Source organism: Sturnus vulgaris, chromosome 3 (genome assembly GCF_052056855.1).
Source record: "Sturnus vulgaris isolate bStuVul1 chromosome 3, bStuVul1.hap1, whole genome shotgun sequence".
In the NCBI taxonomy this organism is placed as follows: domain Eukaryota; kingdom Metazoa; phylum Chordata; class Aves; order Passeriformes; family Sturnidae; genus Sturnus; species Sturnus vulgaris.
Genome location: NC_142245.1, coordinates 112,547,950 through 112,563,203, shown reverse-complemented (window position 1 = coordinate 112,563,203; position 15,254 = coordinate 112,547,950). Strand labels below are relative to the sequence as shown.

Genomic DNA, 15,254 nt, shown 5'->3' with positions numbered 1-15,254 from the left:
GCAGCCCAGGACAGACAGAGGGAGAGCCAAACCTGGCTGCATTCCTTGCCTGCTCCTGACTCCTCAAGGAGGGCGAATCCTGCAGCTCAGTGAGATTCTCAAGAGCAGGAGTTGGTTCCTTGTACTCCAGTAAAGTTCCTGCTCTGGATAACTTGGGAGGAAATTGATACTTGAAATACAGAAATTTGAATATTCAGCAACCCACAAATCATTCTTCAAACGTTTTAGTGCGCAACAAAGAGGTTTTTGCTGAGACTTATCCATGCCACTCATGGAAGTTAACACGGAATTAGCCTTGAGTGGCTGAGGTTGCTGTGATGGAGAGGATGCTTTGGGACGGCAGTGAGAAGGATGGTGTTTGTTGGATGAACCTGAGCCCTACAGCCTTCTCTGCATGGGGATCAGGAATTCCACACCAGGAGCCAAAATATCCACTGCCCTAAGGCTGGACTCCCTCTGGGACCAGGGAGAACTCCCAGGTTGGGCCGGTGCAGGGGGAGGATTTCTGTGCTGGAACAGACTAATTAGGCACCACGGGGAAGCATTTCTATCCGCTTAGGAAGCACTGTCCTGACCTTGCTCCTACGCCCACTCCCTCTCTGTCACAGGCCAGAAAGAGCCTGGCTCAGCTCTTTTAAAACTGGAAAATGAGCCCCAGCACCATCCTTTATGCAAGAGCTGAAAGGTTAATACATGTCACGTCTGTCGGCCAGGACTCTACAATAGGCAAAGCCCTTTTTACTGAGAGAAATAAAAAACCACCAGCCTGTCACAGCCTGACCTTTCCACCCTGATACTCCAGCCCCACTTTCACACCACAGGGTTGAGAATAAACACATCCTTTTCCAAACAGGGCTGGATCCTCTCAGCTGCAGCAAAATGTGATTCCTTGCAAGCGGTGCAGGTGGCTCTTAGGTAGGGGTTTTCCTGTGGATTGCAGGGATAAGCAAGCATCAAGCTCCTGGAATTAGAAAGGTCAGCAGGGATGTTTCCTGTTGGAGCTGCACAACCCCTGGTGCTCGGATCAGAGGGCAGGGAGTTAAAATTAGAAGTGGCCGTGGGGTTATGGAGGTCGCTCCTTGAGCCTGACAAGGTCGGGGGTCTGTGGCTTAGGGGCATGAGAAAATAAACATCTCCAGGCTTCATATTTTCTAGGGGATCACAGAAAATACCTCTTCTTCTGCCTTTAGCATGAGGCTTGGAATATGAGGAATTCCTCCCTAAATAATCCCTCTCTTTCCCTGGTGTGTAGAGGATGTGTACACACCTAGCTGACTGCACCGAAAAAGTAAGGACTGGGATAATTACAGAATCCTTGGTTCAGTCACATCCTAGAAAGGCTTTGTTGGATGGACACAGCTCAGAAGATGTCTTGGCATTTGGCATTTTTCTGGGGTGTAAAATATTTGGTATTCACCATTCAGAAATGCAGAATGAGTCCCTCTCTCTGCTGAGTTTATCCTGAAACTCTGGGAAAATTTTCCACCAAAAGCAGGGCAGCTCCAACAGATGAGATGACAAAAGATCCCAAGCAGCCTGGGTTTGTTTCAAGCCTTCTTTAGACACCTTTTCCCAGCTCAAGGTATCCCACCCGGAGCAGGGCAAACTGCAAGGACTGAGTGTGGCCAAGGATGTGATGCCTGGTCAGGGTTTAAACCAGTTTTGTGTTTTCTTTACCCCATGTCCTAATCACTCCTCCTGCATCCATGAGGAAGTGCCTCTCTGGAGGAGCAGTGGGACTGATGGATTTACCCCCAGGAAATGAGTGTCACACTTTTGGAGCAGAACACTGCAGCTACCAAATGCCTGGAGCTTGATGTGTGCAGGGATTTGAGTGTTCCCATCCCACCCAGGAGGAGCAGTGATTCCCGAACTTTGCCAAGGAGCCACCAAGCCCTGCAGTGCAAGTTCTCCACCTTCCATTTATCAAAAGAGGGAGTTTGCAGGGCACATCCACAGCCAGCTTGGAAACTCTCCCTGCCCTCCAGAGCAAAACCTACTGGAGGAGCCTGAGGTCCAGAAATAACCACAAACCACCTTTTCCTGTCAGGCAGCTGGGATTTCAAGTGGTTGGAGCTAAATATGGCACTAAGTCAACAAGGAGCCACCAGGAAAGGGGGATTATTGCTCTCCATTAGTGAGGGGAGTCTGCTCACACACGTCTGCAAAGACCTCAGCTTTGGGAAGCACATTTCCTTCATTTCCGTGGTTTGCACTTGAATTTTCACCACGCTCCTCCTCATCTTTCACTGGATATTTCCCACTTCAAAACCGAGCAGGCAAACAAAACCAAAGCACATCAAGAAGCAATTTGTCTGGCTGGTAAAGAAACAAAAACAACCACCCCAAAGCCAGGCAGAGGAGCACAGGAAAACACCAAGTACAGCTGTGCAAGTCTCACGTCGCCTCTGCTCCCTCCTCCTCCTCCTCCTCAGCCCTGCTGAAAGACAGCAGCTGTAATCCCTTCCAGGTGGTGACAGGAGTGATCTTCCCAGCCCCTATGAACGTGACAGCCCTGGGGCTGGCTGGGAACACGTGTTCCTGTGCTGTCAGAGGGAGAGGGGAAATGCAAGACCCAACAGGAGCCTGAGTCACAGCAGCCAAAGGGAAATGCAAAGGTTGGAAGCCGTGCAAGCAAGAGGGATGTGGCTGTGAGGGATCTTTTCCAGCTGCTTGTTCCCTTCATGGATGCTCTGGGCGATGCTGGGTGGGACCAGTGGAGGAAGGAGACACCTCCTTCAGCAACATCTGTCTGTGGATCCCCACTGGTCCCACCCAGCCCCTCTGAGTTGGGATTTTGGTGAGCAGAGCTCACTCTGCCTTGGCTGTGACTGGCATATTGCCCAGACGTGGTGACAAACACAGATATGAGTGGGACGGGTCTCCTGGGCAGGAATTTCCGTGATTTCAGTTTTCATGGTTTGATAACTGCATTTTTTTTTGTGTTCCTTTTAGTTTCTTTCTCCTTGCCCGTGCTGCAGGTGAGGAACTGATTCAACACGAGTAGGGCGTGGCATTGACTGTGTAAGCAGCTTTAAAGTGATCAAAGCCAGCAGCTGCAGGAGAAATACTGGGAAATGTTTGCCCTTTCCCTAACCTGTTAAGTTCCAGCGGTGGCTTTTAGCAATAGCACAGAAAGGCAATCGTAGAATCCCAGAATGGTTTGGGTTTGAAGGGACCTTAAAGATCATCCAGTTCCAGCCCCTGCCATGGGCAGGGACACCTTCCACTATCCCAGCCTGCTCCAAGCCCCATCCAGCCTGGCCTTGGACACTTCCAGGGATCCAGGGGCAGCCACAGCTTCTCTGGGCACCCTGTGCCAGGACCTCACCACTCTCACTGGAAGAATTTTTCCCTGGTATCCAACCCAAAATCTTTCACTTTGAAGCCATTTCCCTTGTGATCTTGGAGCAAAAAACCCCCACTTTTAAAACTTCTATGGGATTACTGGCTTGAGCTGTTGCCTGACAGCCTGAGTGTCATCAACATAAGATACTTTAGAGTAGCTACAGTGAGGTCAGCTCCTCCCATAGGAGACATTTTGGAAGGGGCTGCCCAGGGAGGTTTGGAGTGCCCATCCCTGGAGGTGTCCAAGGAATGACTGGATGTGGCACTCAGTGCTCTGGACTGGGTGACAAGGTGGGGATCAGTCACAGGTTGGACTTGATTGTCTTGGAGGTCTTTTACAACCTAATAATGCTGTGATTCTGTGATTTTCACCTGAGGAAGGTGTCCAGGCTGCCTGTGCACTGTGCAGGTAGAAATGTGGCTGCTGGCAGTGTATCCCCCCCTCCAAAGGGAGCTGCCTGCAGCAGATGAATCACAGACTTTGCCCCTCTGTCCCTGCTGGTTATGATGAGTCTGGAGGGTGGCTCAGGGGGAGACATTTCACCAGGATTGTTCAGTGTTCACTCATCATGTGCCACTTCCAGTCTGTGCCTCATGTCAAGATCAGAGCTGTGACTACCAGGCTCAGTCCTTTTTGGAATCCTGCATGAACTGATGTGTCACAAAGCTGATTATGAAACCAGAAGGGTTCTATACATGATGTAGAACCTGGGCACACTCCTGGGTTTAGTGGTGGGTTAGGCAGTGCTGGGTTAACCATTGAACTTGGTGGTCTGTGAGTGTAAAAATTGAAAAGAGGGGAGGTTTAGGCTGGATATTGGGAAGAAATCTTTCCCTGTGAGGGTGGTGAGGCCCTGGCACAGGTGCTCAGAGAAGCTGTGGCTGTCCCTGGATCCCTGGAAGTGTCCAAGGCCAGGCTGGACAGGTTTTGGAGCAACCTGGGATAGTGGGAGGTGTCCCTGTCCACGGCAGGGGGTTGGAAGTGGATGATGTTGGAGGTCCTTCCAACCCAAACCATTCTGTGATTCCGTGAGGCTCACACAGAGGGTTGTCCTCCTTTTGAGGAAGGTTATTTGAGCTTTTCCATCTTGAGGATGGTGCTGTTATCCCTGGATGATCTCCCTGGAGGCACTGTCAGCCTTTGTGGGAACAGCTCAGCTGAGATCCAGCTCTCCACTGACTTCTCCCAAACTCCCCTCTTCCTCAGACACCCAAAATTAGGTGTTTGCCTCTGGAGGTGAACTCAGTTCTTCATTTGAGTGAAATGAATCTTACCTCTGGCTGTAAGGCTAAGAAATGGATTCTAGAAATGAAAGCCACAGGAATTATTTAATTTAGAATACTGATTATTCAAACATGTCTGCATACATCTTCACAAACCCAACACAACACTACACACATACTTTTTCTCCATACAATTTAAGGCATTTTGTTTTCAACCTCTCTGTTTTATTCTCCCTGCAAATTTTTGATAAAATGAACCCTAAGAGCTTTACATGAGTATGCAGCTGAGGTATGGTCAAACTTCTCCTGGCATTAGTTGGGCATTTATTCAGAAATGTTTGTATTACCCCAGAGAAAGCAAAAAAAAAAAAAAAAAAAGTTGCAATCTGGTAAAAAACAGTTGCTAAATGAAGTTTGCAGTTCTATTGTGGTTTGCAAAGTTCAAGCTCTCCAATAAATGCTTCAGCCTCTTCCAGCTGTTTGCTGCAGCACAAATGCCCAAAGCTTTTCCATGTTAAAGGGAAAATTAGTTTAAATTTTGTCTGCAAGGATGGGGCACTGAGCCATTGCAAATCCCGTTAGCTCCAGAACAGGGCCTCGTGCAAAATTGTCTGAGGGATCCCAGATGGTTGTAAAGTGCTTTGATACCATCATTGGCATAGTAAAGGACATCACAAGGGATTGGATCTACCCCTAATTTGGTCAATATTGCATTCGACCACTTCTCAGAGACCTGACAGGGTGAATTAACTCATTTTTTAAATCTACCACTACAGTGATGAGCACAGTACAAAGAGCTGGGGTCTGGAAGAGAATCTACTGGAAAGACTTTTCTCCTTGTTGAGGCTTCCAGTGAAATGAGGAATTAGTTCAACGTCTACTAAAGGGAAAAAAAAAAAGGAAAATGGGGAAATCTTTGATATCTCGGACCCTTTTTTCTGGGTAGAGAGGAGGTGGGGTAGGTGAGGGCAAGATGAATATACAGGGTATAGGGGAAGATGAATGTACATCTCTGTGGGCTCTGACCAGACTTTGGCAATGAATCCCAATTTTGTCGTGTTTCTGTGGATTGGCAATCTCTCCAGGAAAATGGTGTGCAGCAGGTGAAAGGCATCCCAAAGTCACACAGAGACGATGCCCAGCAGAGCCACAGATCACTCCAGCAGCAAACAGCATGGCTTAAAGGGTGGGAACTAGAAGGTATCCCAAAGAAAACAGCCTTCCCTTTCCCCAAACCACTTATCTATTGAGACCACGGGATATTAATGAGCTACTGGCCCTCTAGAAATGAGGGCAGGTAATTGCAACATTACTCACAGGATTCAAGATCGAGTTTATCACATTTAACTCAGAAGAAAACCCGATTATGAGGGCTCAACTCATCAGAGATACTGAAATATGTGATGAAAATATACTTTTAAAAAAGAAAGAAAGGAAGAAAGAAAGAGTCAGTTTTTAGTTAGTTCTAGAAGTCCAGGTCATCCTGGTCAATCTCATCGGAGTTTTCTTTCTTTTTAGAAGCCTGAACTTCCTCAGTGTTTTCATCTTCCTTTGGATCAGCACCTTCAGCAACTGGCTGCTCCTCATCTCCCACGGGATCAGAACCCGAGGATTCTTTGTCCTCTTCTTCTTCCTCAGTGTCAGGATACATCTGGGAGGGTTTGGAGCTCTCATCACTTCGAACCTCTCCATTGGGGTGGTCGCTAGTGGGGTTATCATCACCTTTGCCTTCCTCTTCATCTGCTGCTTCCTCTTCAACTGCTGCTTCCTCTTCAACTGCTTCTTCCTCTTCAACTGCTCCTTCCTCTTCATCTGCTCCTTCCTCTTCAACTGCTGCTTCCTCTTCATCTGCTCTTTCCTCTTCATCTGCTGCTTCCTCTCCATCTGCTGCTTCCTCTTCAACTGCTGCTTCCTCTTCAACTGCTCCTTCCTCTTCATCTGCTCCTTCCTCTCCATCTGCTGCTTCCTCTTCAACTGCTGCTTCCTCTTCAACTGCTCCTTCCTCTTCAACTGCTCCTTCCTCTTCATCTGCTCCTTCCTCTCCATCTGCTGCTTCCTCTTCAACTGCTCCTTCCTCTTCAACTGCTGCTTCCTCTTCATCTGCTCTTTCCTCTTTGACTACTCCTTCATCTTCATCTGCTTTTTCCTCTTCATCATCAGACCCTTTCTGGGATTGCTGTGAGAAGTTTCCAACAGAAGAATAACAAGAAAAGGCTGTAGATTTTTTCAGAGTCTCTAACCTTTTGCTGATTTTCTTGCCTTTGGTCTTCGAGGCTTTCTCAGGAACTTTGTTGTTGCCTTGCTCTTCATGTTTTTCATGTGCCTTGTCAGGGTCATCACCAGCAGGTTCCTCACCATTCTCATCAGGTTTCTCACCTCCTTCACTGTTTTTCTCCTCAGCCTCATCTCCTGTCTCTGGCTTTGCATCTTCTTCGGCCTCAGCTTCATCTTGCTCAGCTTCTTCATTTCCTTCTGCAGCATCTCCTTCAGGATTGTTCTCAGTTCCAGAGCCCTCAGCATCTCCTCTGCATTGTGATGTCTCTTCCTCATCATCAGCCAAAACTTCCTCATCCTCTGGCTCCTCTGTTTCCACAGCTTCATTTTCACCTTCGTCTTCACCTTTAGACTTTTCTTCATCTTCTTGCTCTTCATTTTGATCTTCTTGTTCTTCCCCTTTTTCTTCCTCCTTCTCCTCTTCCTTTGTTTCTTCCTCCTCTTTTTCTCCCTCTTCTTCTTTTGCTTCTTCTTCCTCCTCCTCTTTTGGGTTTTCTTCCTCCTCCACTTCCTGCTCCTCTTTTGTTTGACCCTCGTCTTCCTTTGCTTCCTCATCTTCCTTTGCTCCTTCTTCCTCTTCCTCCTTCCCTTCCTCCTCTTTTGTTTCTTCTTCCTCTTTTTGCTCTTCCTCTTCTGCTTCCTCCTCTTTCACATCTTCCTCTTCTTTTGCTTCTTCCTCCTTCCCTTCCTCCTCATCTTCTTTGGCTTCTTCCTCTCCCTCCTTTACTTCCTCCTCCTCTTTGGCTTCTTCCTCTTCCTCTTCCTTCTTCCCTTCCTCTTCCTCTTTGGCTTCTTCCTCCTCTTCCTCCTCTTCTTCTTCCTCCTCCACTTTGGCTTCTTCCTCCTCTTCCTCCTTCCTTTCCTCCTCCTCCTCTTTGGCTTCTTCCTCCTCTTCCTCCTTCCCTTCCTCCTCCTCTTTGGCTTCTTCCTCTTCCTCCTTCCCTTCCTCCACCTCCTCTTTTGCTTCTTCCTCTTCCTCCTTCCCTTCCTCCTCCTCTTTGGCTTCTTCCTCTTCCTCCTTCCCTTCCTCCTCCTCCTCTTTTGTTTCTTCCTCTTCTTCCTTCCCTTCCTCCTCCTCCTCCTCTTTAGCTTCTTCCTCTTTTGCTTCCTCCTCCTCCTCTTTTGCTTCTTCCTCCTCCTCTTCCTCTTTGGCTTCCTCTTCCTCCACTTTGGCTTCCTCCTCCCCCTCCTTTGCTTCTTCCTCTTCCTCCTTCCCTTCCTCCTCCTCCTCTTTTGTTTCTTCCTCTTCTTCCTTCCCTTCCTCCTCCTCCTCCTCTTTAGCTTCTTCCTCTTTTGCTTCCTCCTCCTCCTCTTTTGCTTCTTCCTCCTCCTCCTCTTCCTCTTTGGCTTCCTCCTCTTCCTCCACTTTGGCTTCCTCCTCCTCCTCTTTGGCTTCTTCCTCCTCCTCTTCTGCTTCTTCCTCCTTCCCTTCCTCCTCCTCTTTTGCTTCCCCCTCCTCCTCCTTTACTTCTTCTTCCTCCTCCTCTTTGGCTTCTTCCTCCTCCTCTTTTGCTTCTTCCTCTCCTTCCTTCCCTTCCTCTTCCTCTTTCCCTTCTTCTTCTTCCTTTGCTTCTTCCTCTCCTTCCCCTTCCTTTGCGTCTTCCTCCACTTCCTCTTCCTTTGCTTCTTCCTCTTCTTCCTCCTTTGTTTCTTCCTCCTCCTTTGTTTCTTCCTCCTCCTTCACTCCCTCTTCTTCTGCTTCCTTCTCTTCCTCCTCATTTAGTTCCTCTTCCTCCTTAGTTTCCTCTGCTTCTTCCTCTTTTACTTCCTCATCCTCTTCTTTAGTTTCACCCTCCTTCTCCTCTTTTATTTCCTCTTCCTCTTCAGCCCTAGCCATTTCTTCTTCTTTCTCTTCCTCCTCCTCCTCCTCCTTTGCTTCCTCTTCTTCTTCTCCTTCTTTTGTTTCTTCTCCTCCTTCTTCTGCTTCTTCTTCTTTGGTTTCTTCAGTTTTGGCCTCATCCTCCACCTCAGTGTTTTGATTCTCTGTTACTTCAGGTTCTTCTCCATCTCCAGTCAACGTTGCACCATCATCTTTATTTAATTCTGGCTCTTTTCCTTCATCATCCTCTGCTTCTGTTTCACCTGTTTGAGGTTGCTCCTCCTCATTTTCTGCCTCTTCCTCCACAGAACCATTGGGAAGCATTTTGGTGTCCTCGGCTGCTTCTGCAACAATGGCTTCCTCATCGTCATCTTTCTTCTGCCTCAGGATTTTCTGTAAATCAAAGGCTTTCATGACTGGGGCATTGGTGGCCACCACAGGGGCTCTGGCAGGCCTGGAAGCCAGTTTTTTCCTCACACAGGTGTCACACGGACAATATTCCTCCTCACTGGATTGTTTGCTAACGCTGTCCTCCAAAGCTGCACTAAGGCTAAAGTCATTATCTACATCGAGTGAGAAGTCTGTCGTCTCCTCCAGCCTCATCTGGTTGCCATTCTTGTCCCCAAAGAGGGACTTTTTATGCATAGTTTGCAGTCGCCATCTCCTCTGCTCAGTTTGGAGTTTGGACTCGCGTGTGGGTGGCTCCTCTGGAGGTCTCGGAATCCTCCTTCCAGCCCTGCTTTTGATCTTCCTCAACTCTTTCTCTATGCTCTTTTGTATCCTTTTACTCACTTCCTCCTTCAGCTCCAGTATCATTGCATCCATCTGCTGGTTGTCCTGCAGGTTCCACCTGACTTTCAACTCGTTCATGGCATTGACATAGTGAGCCATGAACTCCTTCTCGATTTTCTTGAGTAGTCTCAGGACCCAGGTTGGGTCTGGATCCACGGAGTGTTGCTGGACGAGGGATGTGCCCACACTGGTGGATATATTGACTTTGGGCTCAGGGTCATTTGGTGACTCTTCTTGGGGCTGCTCCTGCAACTCCTCTTTCAGCTCTGTTTCGACATCAGCATCCCCGACATTGGCATCACCAGTGGTCTCTGGATGATCAGCTTCTTCTTCAGGGTTTTCTTGTGGGGCATCATCATTCACAGCTTCAGCTTCTTCCTGTTCTCCAGTTTCAGCTAATTTATTTTCTTCTTCATTTTCATTTTCTCCCGCTTCCTCCTGATCATGCTCACAGTTACTGCCCTGAGCCTCCTTATTCTCTTCTTCCTCCTGGATTACAGACTCCTCTCTAGCAGACTCCACTTTTTCCTCACCTTTTTCCTCTGAGCAGGCTGTGGAAGGGCGGGATGGCTGCTCTTCCTCTTTACTTTGCTCCTCAACCTCAGTCACTTCTGTGCCAGTCTCTGCATTTTCCGTTTGCTCAGCTGATTTGCATTCCATGGTTTTCTGTGCCACCAACGTGGCACCAGCTGTGCACTCTTCTCCTGAGCCACCAGAGCCACTGCAAACATCGACCCCAGAGGAGGACATGGGAGTGAAGGCGTGATCCATGGATTTTGGGACTTTAGACACAGACACTGGCTTTGCCAGCTCGCTTGCCTCTTGGCCTGAACTTGGGCCGCTCCTTTCAGTGGTGCACCCAAACCACAGGGCTTGAAAAATATTTAGCAGCTCCGTGTACCTTGACTTATTCAAATGTTTTGACTTTCCTGATGGATCCTCTGACTCTTCATCAAGGAGTTGGAGGCTGGCAAGACAAGTAATCAAAATGTTGGCGGAGTTACTCAGTTTTCTCCCCATCGTGGGGGACACTTCGGGCAAACTGTTTGATCGGTCAAATTTGGTCTCGTGCTTTGAACTGAGCAAGGCCTTCATGATCTGGACAGACGTCTGGACAGAGGTTGGCAGGTCTCTCTTGTTATTTTGGCTGGATGTAACTGACTGGTTGCATTCTGCCTGCTCAGCTTCGGCAGCTTCAGGTGCAACCTCAGAGATTTCTTCCTGGTTCACGCATTCTTCAGCCTCTTCCATAATAGGTGTGTCTTCTGCTTTCTCTTCTTCCACTTCATCCTTTGCTTCATCCTTTGCTTCATCCTTTTCAGCCTCCTCCTCCTCCTCATTCTTTTCCTCAGCTTTTTCCTCCTCTGGGGCTTCCTCGACATTTGTACAGTGTGATACCTCAGTGATCGACTCTGCACGCTCCTCTTCTCCATCATCCTCCATTTCATATTTCATAAGCAACGTTTCCGAAGGGATTTTCCTGAGCCATTCTTGCACAACTTCTTCTGGAGATGTATTTGGTAGAGCTGATGGCATTAAATCACCTCCTTCCTCCTGAAAGCCTGTGCCTTGTACCTCTTCCCCCGTTTTTTTGTTGCAAGAGTCAGTCTCTTTATTATTCTGACCATTTTCTTTGGTTGCAGCAGATTTAGAGCCATAGGAAGTTGCTTTGGAGGAATCCACAATTTCTTTCTGCTCTTTTCCTGCGGTCAGCACGGACTCGGTGCCAATGCTGCTGATGGAGGAATTCTTCAATATGGTTGAACGGATGTTTTTTCTCTTTGGCTTCCCTTTTGGAGGGGCAGGGCACTGCAGACTGCACACTGACATAGTCTCCGACACAGACGCCCGGCTGGAGTTTGACACCTTCACACGAAGATTTTTTGGGTTTGTCCGCCTTGATTTTGAAGATAGAGACATGTTTGATTGTGAGCACCTATCATCAGTTTCCTGGGATATCTGTGTCAACACGCATTTATCTTTTATTTCTGACTTTGAAGAGACTCTTGAGGAGCTACTTGTAGGTTTTCCATTCCTAATCTCTTCCTCAGTTGGATGGTCAACTTTTGAACATACACTCTCACTCACGCTTCCCTGTTTTGAAGAAGAAGGTTCTGAACTAATCTTGGCGTGATCCTTTCCAGATTTTCCATTAGGACTTGAAGAACTTGAGCAGAGGGATGATGGCTTGCTGCTTCCTTCTTTATGGCTTCTCCTCTTTGAGCTTTTTGAGGATTCACTGCAGCCATTGGCAGTACTTTTTGAGCTATTTGCCCCAGCAGGACCTGCAGTTGCCTCTGCTTCACTGGTAGATGAAAGGTTTGAGTGAAGAGATCCTGAGTTGTGAGACATGGCTTCTCCTACAGATTTTTTCTTGGTTTCACATGAGCTTTTGGAGTAAATTGATGCCCTGCTGCCTGATCTCCCATCATCTGCATGTAGGGAATTCTTTTTATTCTGAGTGGATCCAAGTGAAGACACAGATATTTCAGACTGTGCATCCAAATGAACGTGGCTACGCTTGCTCTTTTTGGTCCCTCTAGAAGAGCAAGAGACACTGCAGGGAACGTTCTCATCACTGTCACTTTTCTTGCTGTTCATGTCACTAGCCTTGGAACGGTGTGTTCCTTGCGTAGAGCATCGTTCCCCTTCACTGCTCTCGCCCCTGACTGATTGGCTTGGCTTTGTTTTTGCTGACACTGAGCTGACTTCGTTGACTTCACTTTCTTCCTGCTCAGCTTCCACCTCTTTGGCCTCTTGCTTGGGGCAGGACTCACTGGAGAAAGAGGACACCACTGGGTTGTCATCAGAGAGGTCACCCTGCTCAGTCTTTTCTTTCGGTGTGGTGCAGTTACTGGACTTGCTGTGCACGCTGTTGGCAGGGGTGGAGCACTGGCTGTTGTCTCCCTGATTTGCGTTCTGAAGGCTCGAGGAGGACACACTCCTGCCCACGCTGCTGGTTTCCTCACACACGATCTTCTTGCTCTGCCTGGACTGCAGGGATGACCTGGACATGACACTCCCGACTCTGCTGCTTTCAACCTCTTCTGGGTCATCCTTCAAGCACTTCACAGAAGAAGCTTCAAAACAATTTGCATCCTCATTTTCTGAAATGATTTTGGTGATCTCCTGATCTTCAGGGCTGTCTTGAGTATCCAGGTTGTTCTCACAGCTTGAATGTGACATCAAGCCCAAGGATGAAGGCCTCTGGCTGTTTCCTGTGCTTGTCCGAGTGTGTTCCTGCAGTTCTTCTCCATTGGAAGCACCGGTAGATAAATCACTTCGGCACATACACTTTTTAACGGATCGATACGCCACCCTGTTCTTTATAGTCTCTGAGTAGGATGAGGACTCTCGCACAATGTGCTCAGAGAATTCCTCACTGGATGTGGTGTGGATGCTGTCCACAGATGTCATTTTTTTGTGGACTATTCTCCTCCGGGAAGATGTGCTGGAACACGACGACCGCGTGTGCCAGGTGCTTCGCACGCTGGGCTCTTCCCTCTGGGACGTGTGCATGGGGTTCTTCCAAATGTCATAGTCCTGGTGTTTCTTCCCACAGCTGTGACAGTGGGCATCGTCACATTCTGATTCCTCAAGTTTGGACATGTAGGAATCGATATCACAGGGATATAAGGAATCATCTGCCTCTGAGCTGGCTTCTGGGTTCATTTTCTGTAGGGGATCCACTTCACTGTCCTCCACTCCTGACTCTTCACAAGGCAGCTGGTTCATCAGGTTGGACTTTTTGATCTGGGTGGACCACTGCAAAGTCTCATCGTTGAGCAAACGGAAGCGAACCTTCATCTCCACGGACAAGCTCCCGTCCTTGTTCACATGGACCCGCTTCTCAATGTCATCATTGACCAAGGACTGCACCAGGTCCCCAGCTTTTGGGTGAGAGCAGCCATTGGAGAAGGGTGCCCCGTTGTCTGGAGAGGCCACGAGGCCGTTGGGGTATGACTTTTCTGATGACAAGGAAAATCTCATCGACCTGTTGCTGGATGCCGACCGTGGATGGATAACGCTTTTTTTGGCTTTCAGTCCAAAGTTCACTGGAGTGAAGAAAAGAAAGATGTTAACTCAAATAAAGATGACAGAAAATATATAAGTCAAACCCTCAAACTAGTGAATCCTGATGTTATTCCATTAAAGCTGAACCTATGCCAATTTGCATAATTTGGAAATTTGTCTTTGACTAAGTGATGTCCATTAATCATAGAATAGTTAAGGTTGGAAGGGACCTCTGGGGATAATCTGGTCTAACTTCCTTGTAAAATGCTAAGTTTTGAATTTATAATCAATTCAGTAATGAATAAAATCTTCTATACCTTTACTTTAAAAAATAAATTTAAACACACTTTGTTTTATTAAGTGCATGTCAGGAAGTAAAATTAAGAAAAAAAAAATACACATATAGAGCGATTTAGTCTCTGAGTTTGGACATTTTATCACACAGCAAATATTCCTTTATTTTACTGTGCAAGTTTTCATTCTTCTTATTTAACCAGGGAAAAGTACATGGAGAAGTGACCCCCTTCCTTAGCTGGTCACACATTTATTGTGCATCATCCACTTCTCCACTCATATTCCAGGAAATGTGTGGCCATGTAGACCAGAGCAACACTCAGTTCCTGCAGGGATATGCCACTAAGAATAATTACAATTCTTATTAAAACTTAAAGAACAAATGGAAAAGGAATTGTAAGCTGGTGATAATTACAAACAGAAATAGTGGGAGTTGTAGAAAAAATCAGTGAGAATAGGGGAATTTAGGAATTGCAACTGGAAGAACAACTTTATGGCCCATGCAATGATTTTCATAGGTTTTTTTAGGTCACTTAATTTCAAGCAGAATATGTTGCTATCAGGCTGTCTTGCAAGATATTAATCTGTCTTGTTCTGGATATATGTTTGTCCAAAATCTCCTTGTCCATATATCCAGACAATCCTGTGCCTCCATGGCCATATGGACACGCAGCTGATTGGAGGGCAATTTAGGAAGGAAGTGCTGAACTTCAAAATCACACAGGAGGAGCACAAAAAATCACATGAAATCACATGAAATAACTCTTCCCTAACCATCCTAATGATTGAACTGATGGATTTGCTCAGTCTCTAGATGGGCAAAGTTCCAGTTTATTCCCATGTTTCCCTCCAATTTTTATGTCTTGGAAAGTGAGTAGGATGCCTCTGTCCTTGAGTTTCTACAGCTTGTTGGCAACACACAAATGAATCTTTCCCAGCTCCTAGTTCTGACAATGGAGAGAAACAGATACACCTCTGGGGCACATTTAATTTCATCCTACAATAAATCCTTAATACAGCTGAGATTAATTGCCCTTTGGAATTGGGAAGTTTCTTTTCTCAGGCTACTGAGGGTGGCTGATTTAATTACCTGTGACCTTAGATAACTCATGATGGGGTGCCAAAGAAATATAATCCTGAATAATCCTGAACATAATCTTTCCATAAAAACGTACTTAGTTCCCAAAAGGCCAGCTGTAACCTGCAGGAGAAGCTGAGTCTCCTGCTGGCAGAACCAGGGCATCCTCTGGTCCTGGTGCAGGAAAATGCAGGAGGGAAGGCATGATAGGACAGACAACGAGGGAATAGAGGATTTGTGGGAAATCTCAAGAGTCTGGAGGGACAGACACAGGAAAGGAGGGAGTTCTGGAAGGAAAAGGAGACCCAGAGATATGAAAGAGGAAGGGAAGTCAGCCAGACATGGGGAGCACGTAAAAGAAAGGCTAAGGGGTGTAGGGAGGAAATCCTAGAAGGAAACCAGAGAAAAAGA

At 47.1% G+C, this 15,254-nt stretch overlaps 1 protein-coding gene across 1 annotated transcript in view; it reads right to left on the bottom strand.

The window, feature by feature from the left end:
• Positions 1 to 4,697: 4,697 nt before the first annotated feature.
• Positions 4,698 to 15,254, bottom strand: part of RP1L1 (RP1 like 1) — a 28,394-nt gene continuing 17,837 nt past the window's right edge. Inside the window, exons 3-5 of the mRNA XM_088162783.1 lie at positions 12,156 to 13,512; positions 10,856 to 11,354; positions 4,698 to 10,789 (exon numbers count right to left, since the gene is read on the bottom strand). Coding sequence (XP_088018909.1) covers positions 6,038 to 10,789; positions 10,856 to 11,354; positions 12,156 to 13,512 — 6,608 coding nt within the window. The 3' untranslated portion in view covers positions 4,698 to 6,037. The remainder of the gene's footprint in view (positions 10,790 to 10,855; positions 11,355 to 12,155; positions 13,513 to 15,254) is intronic.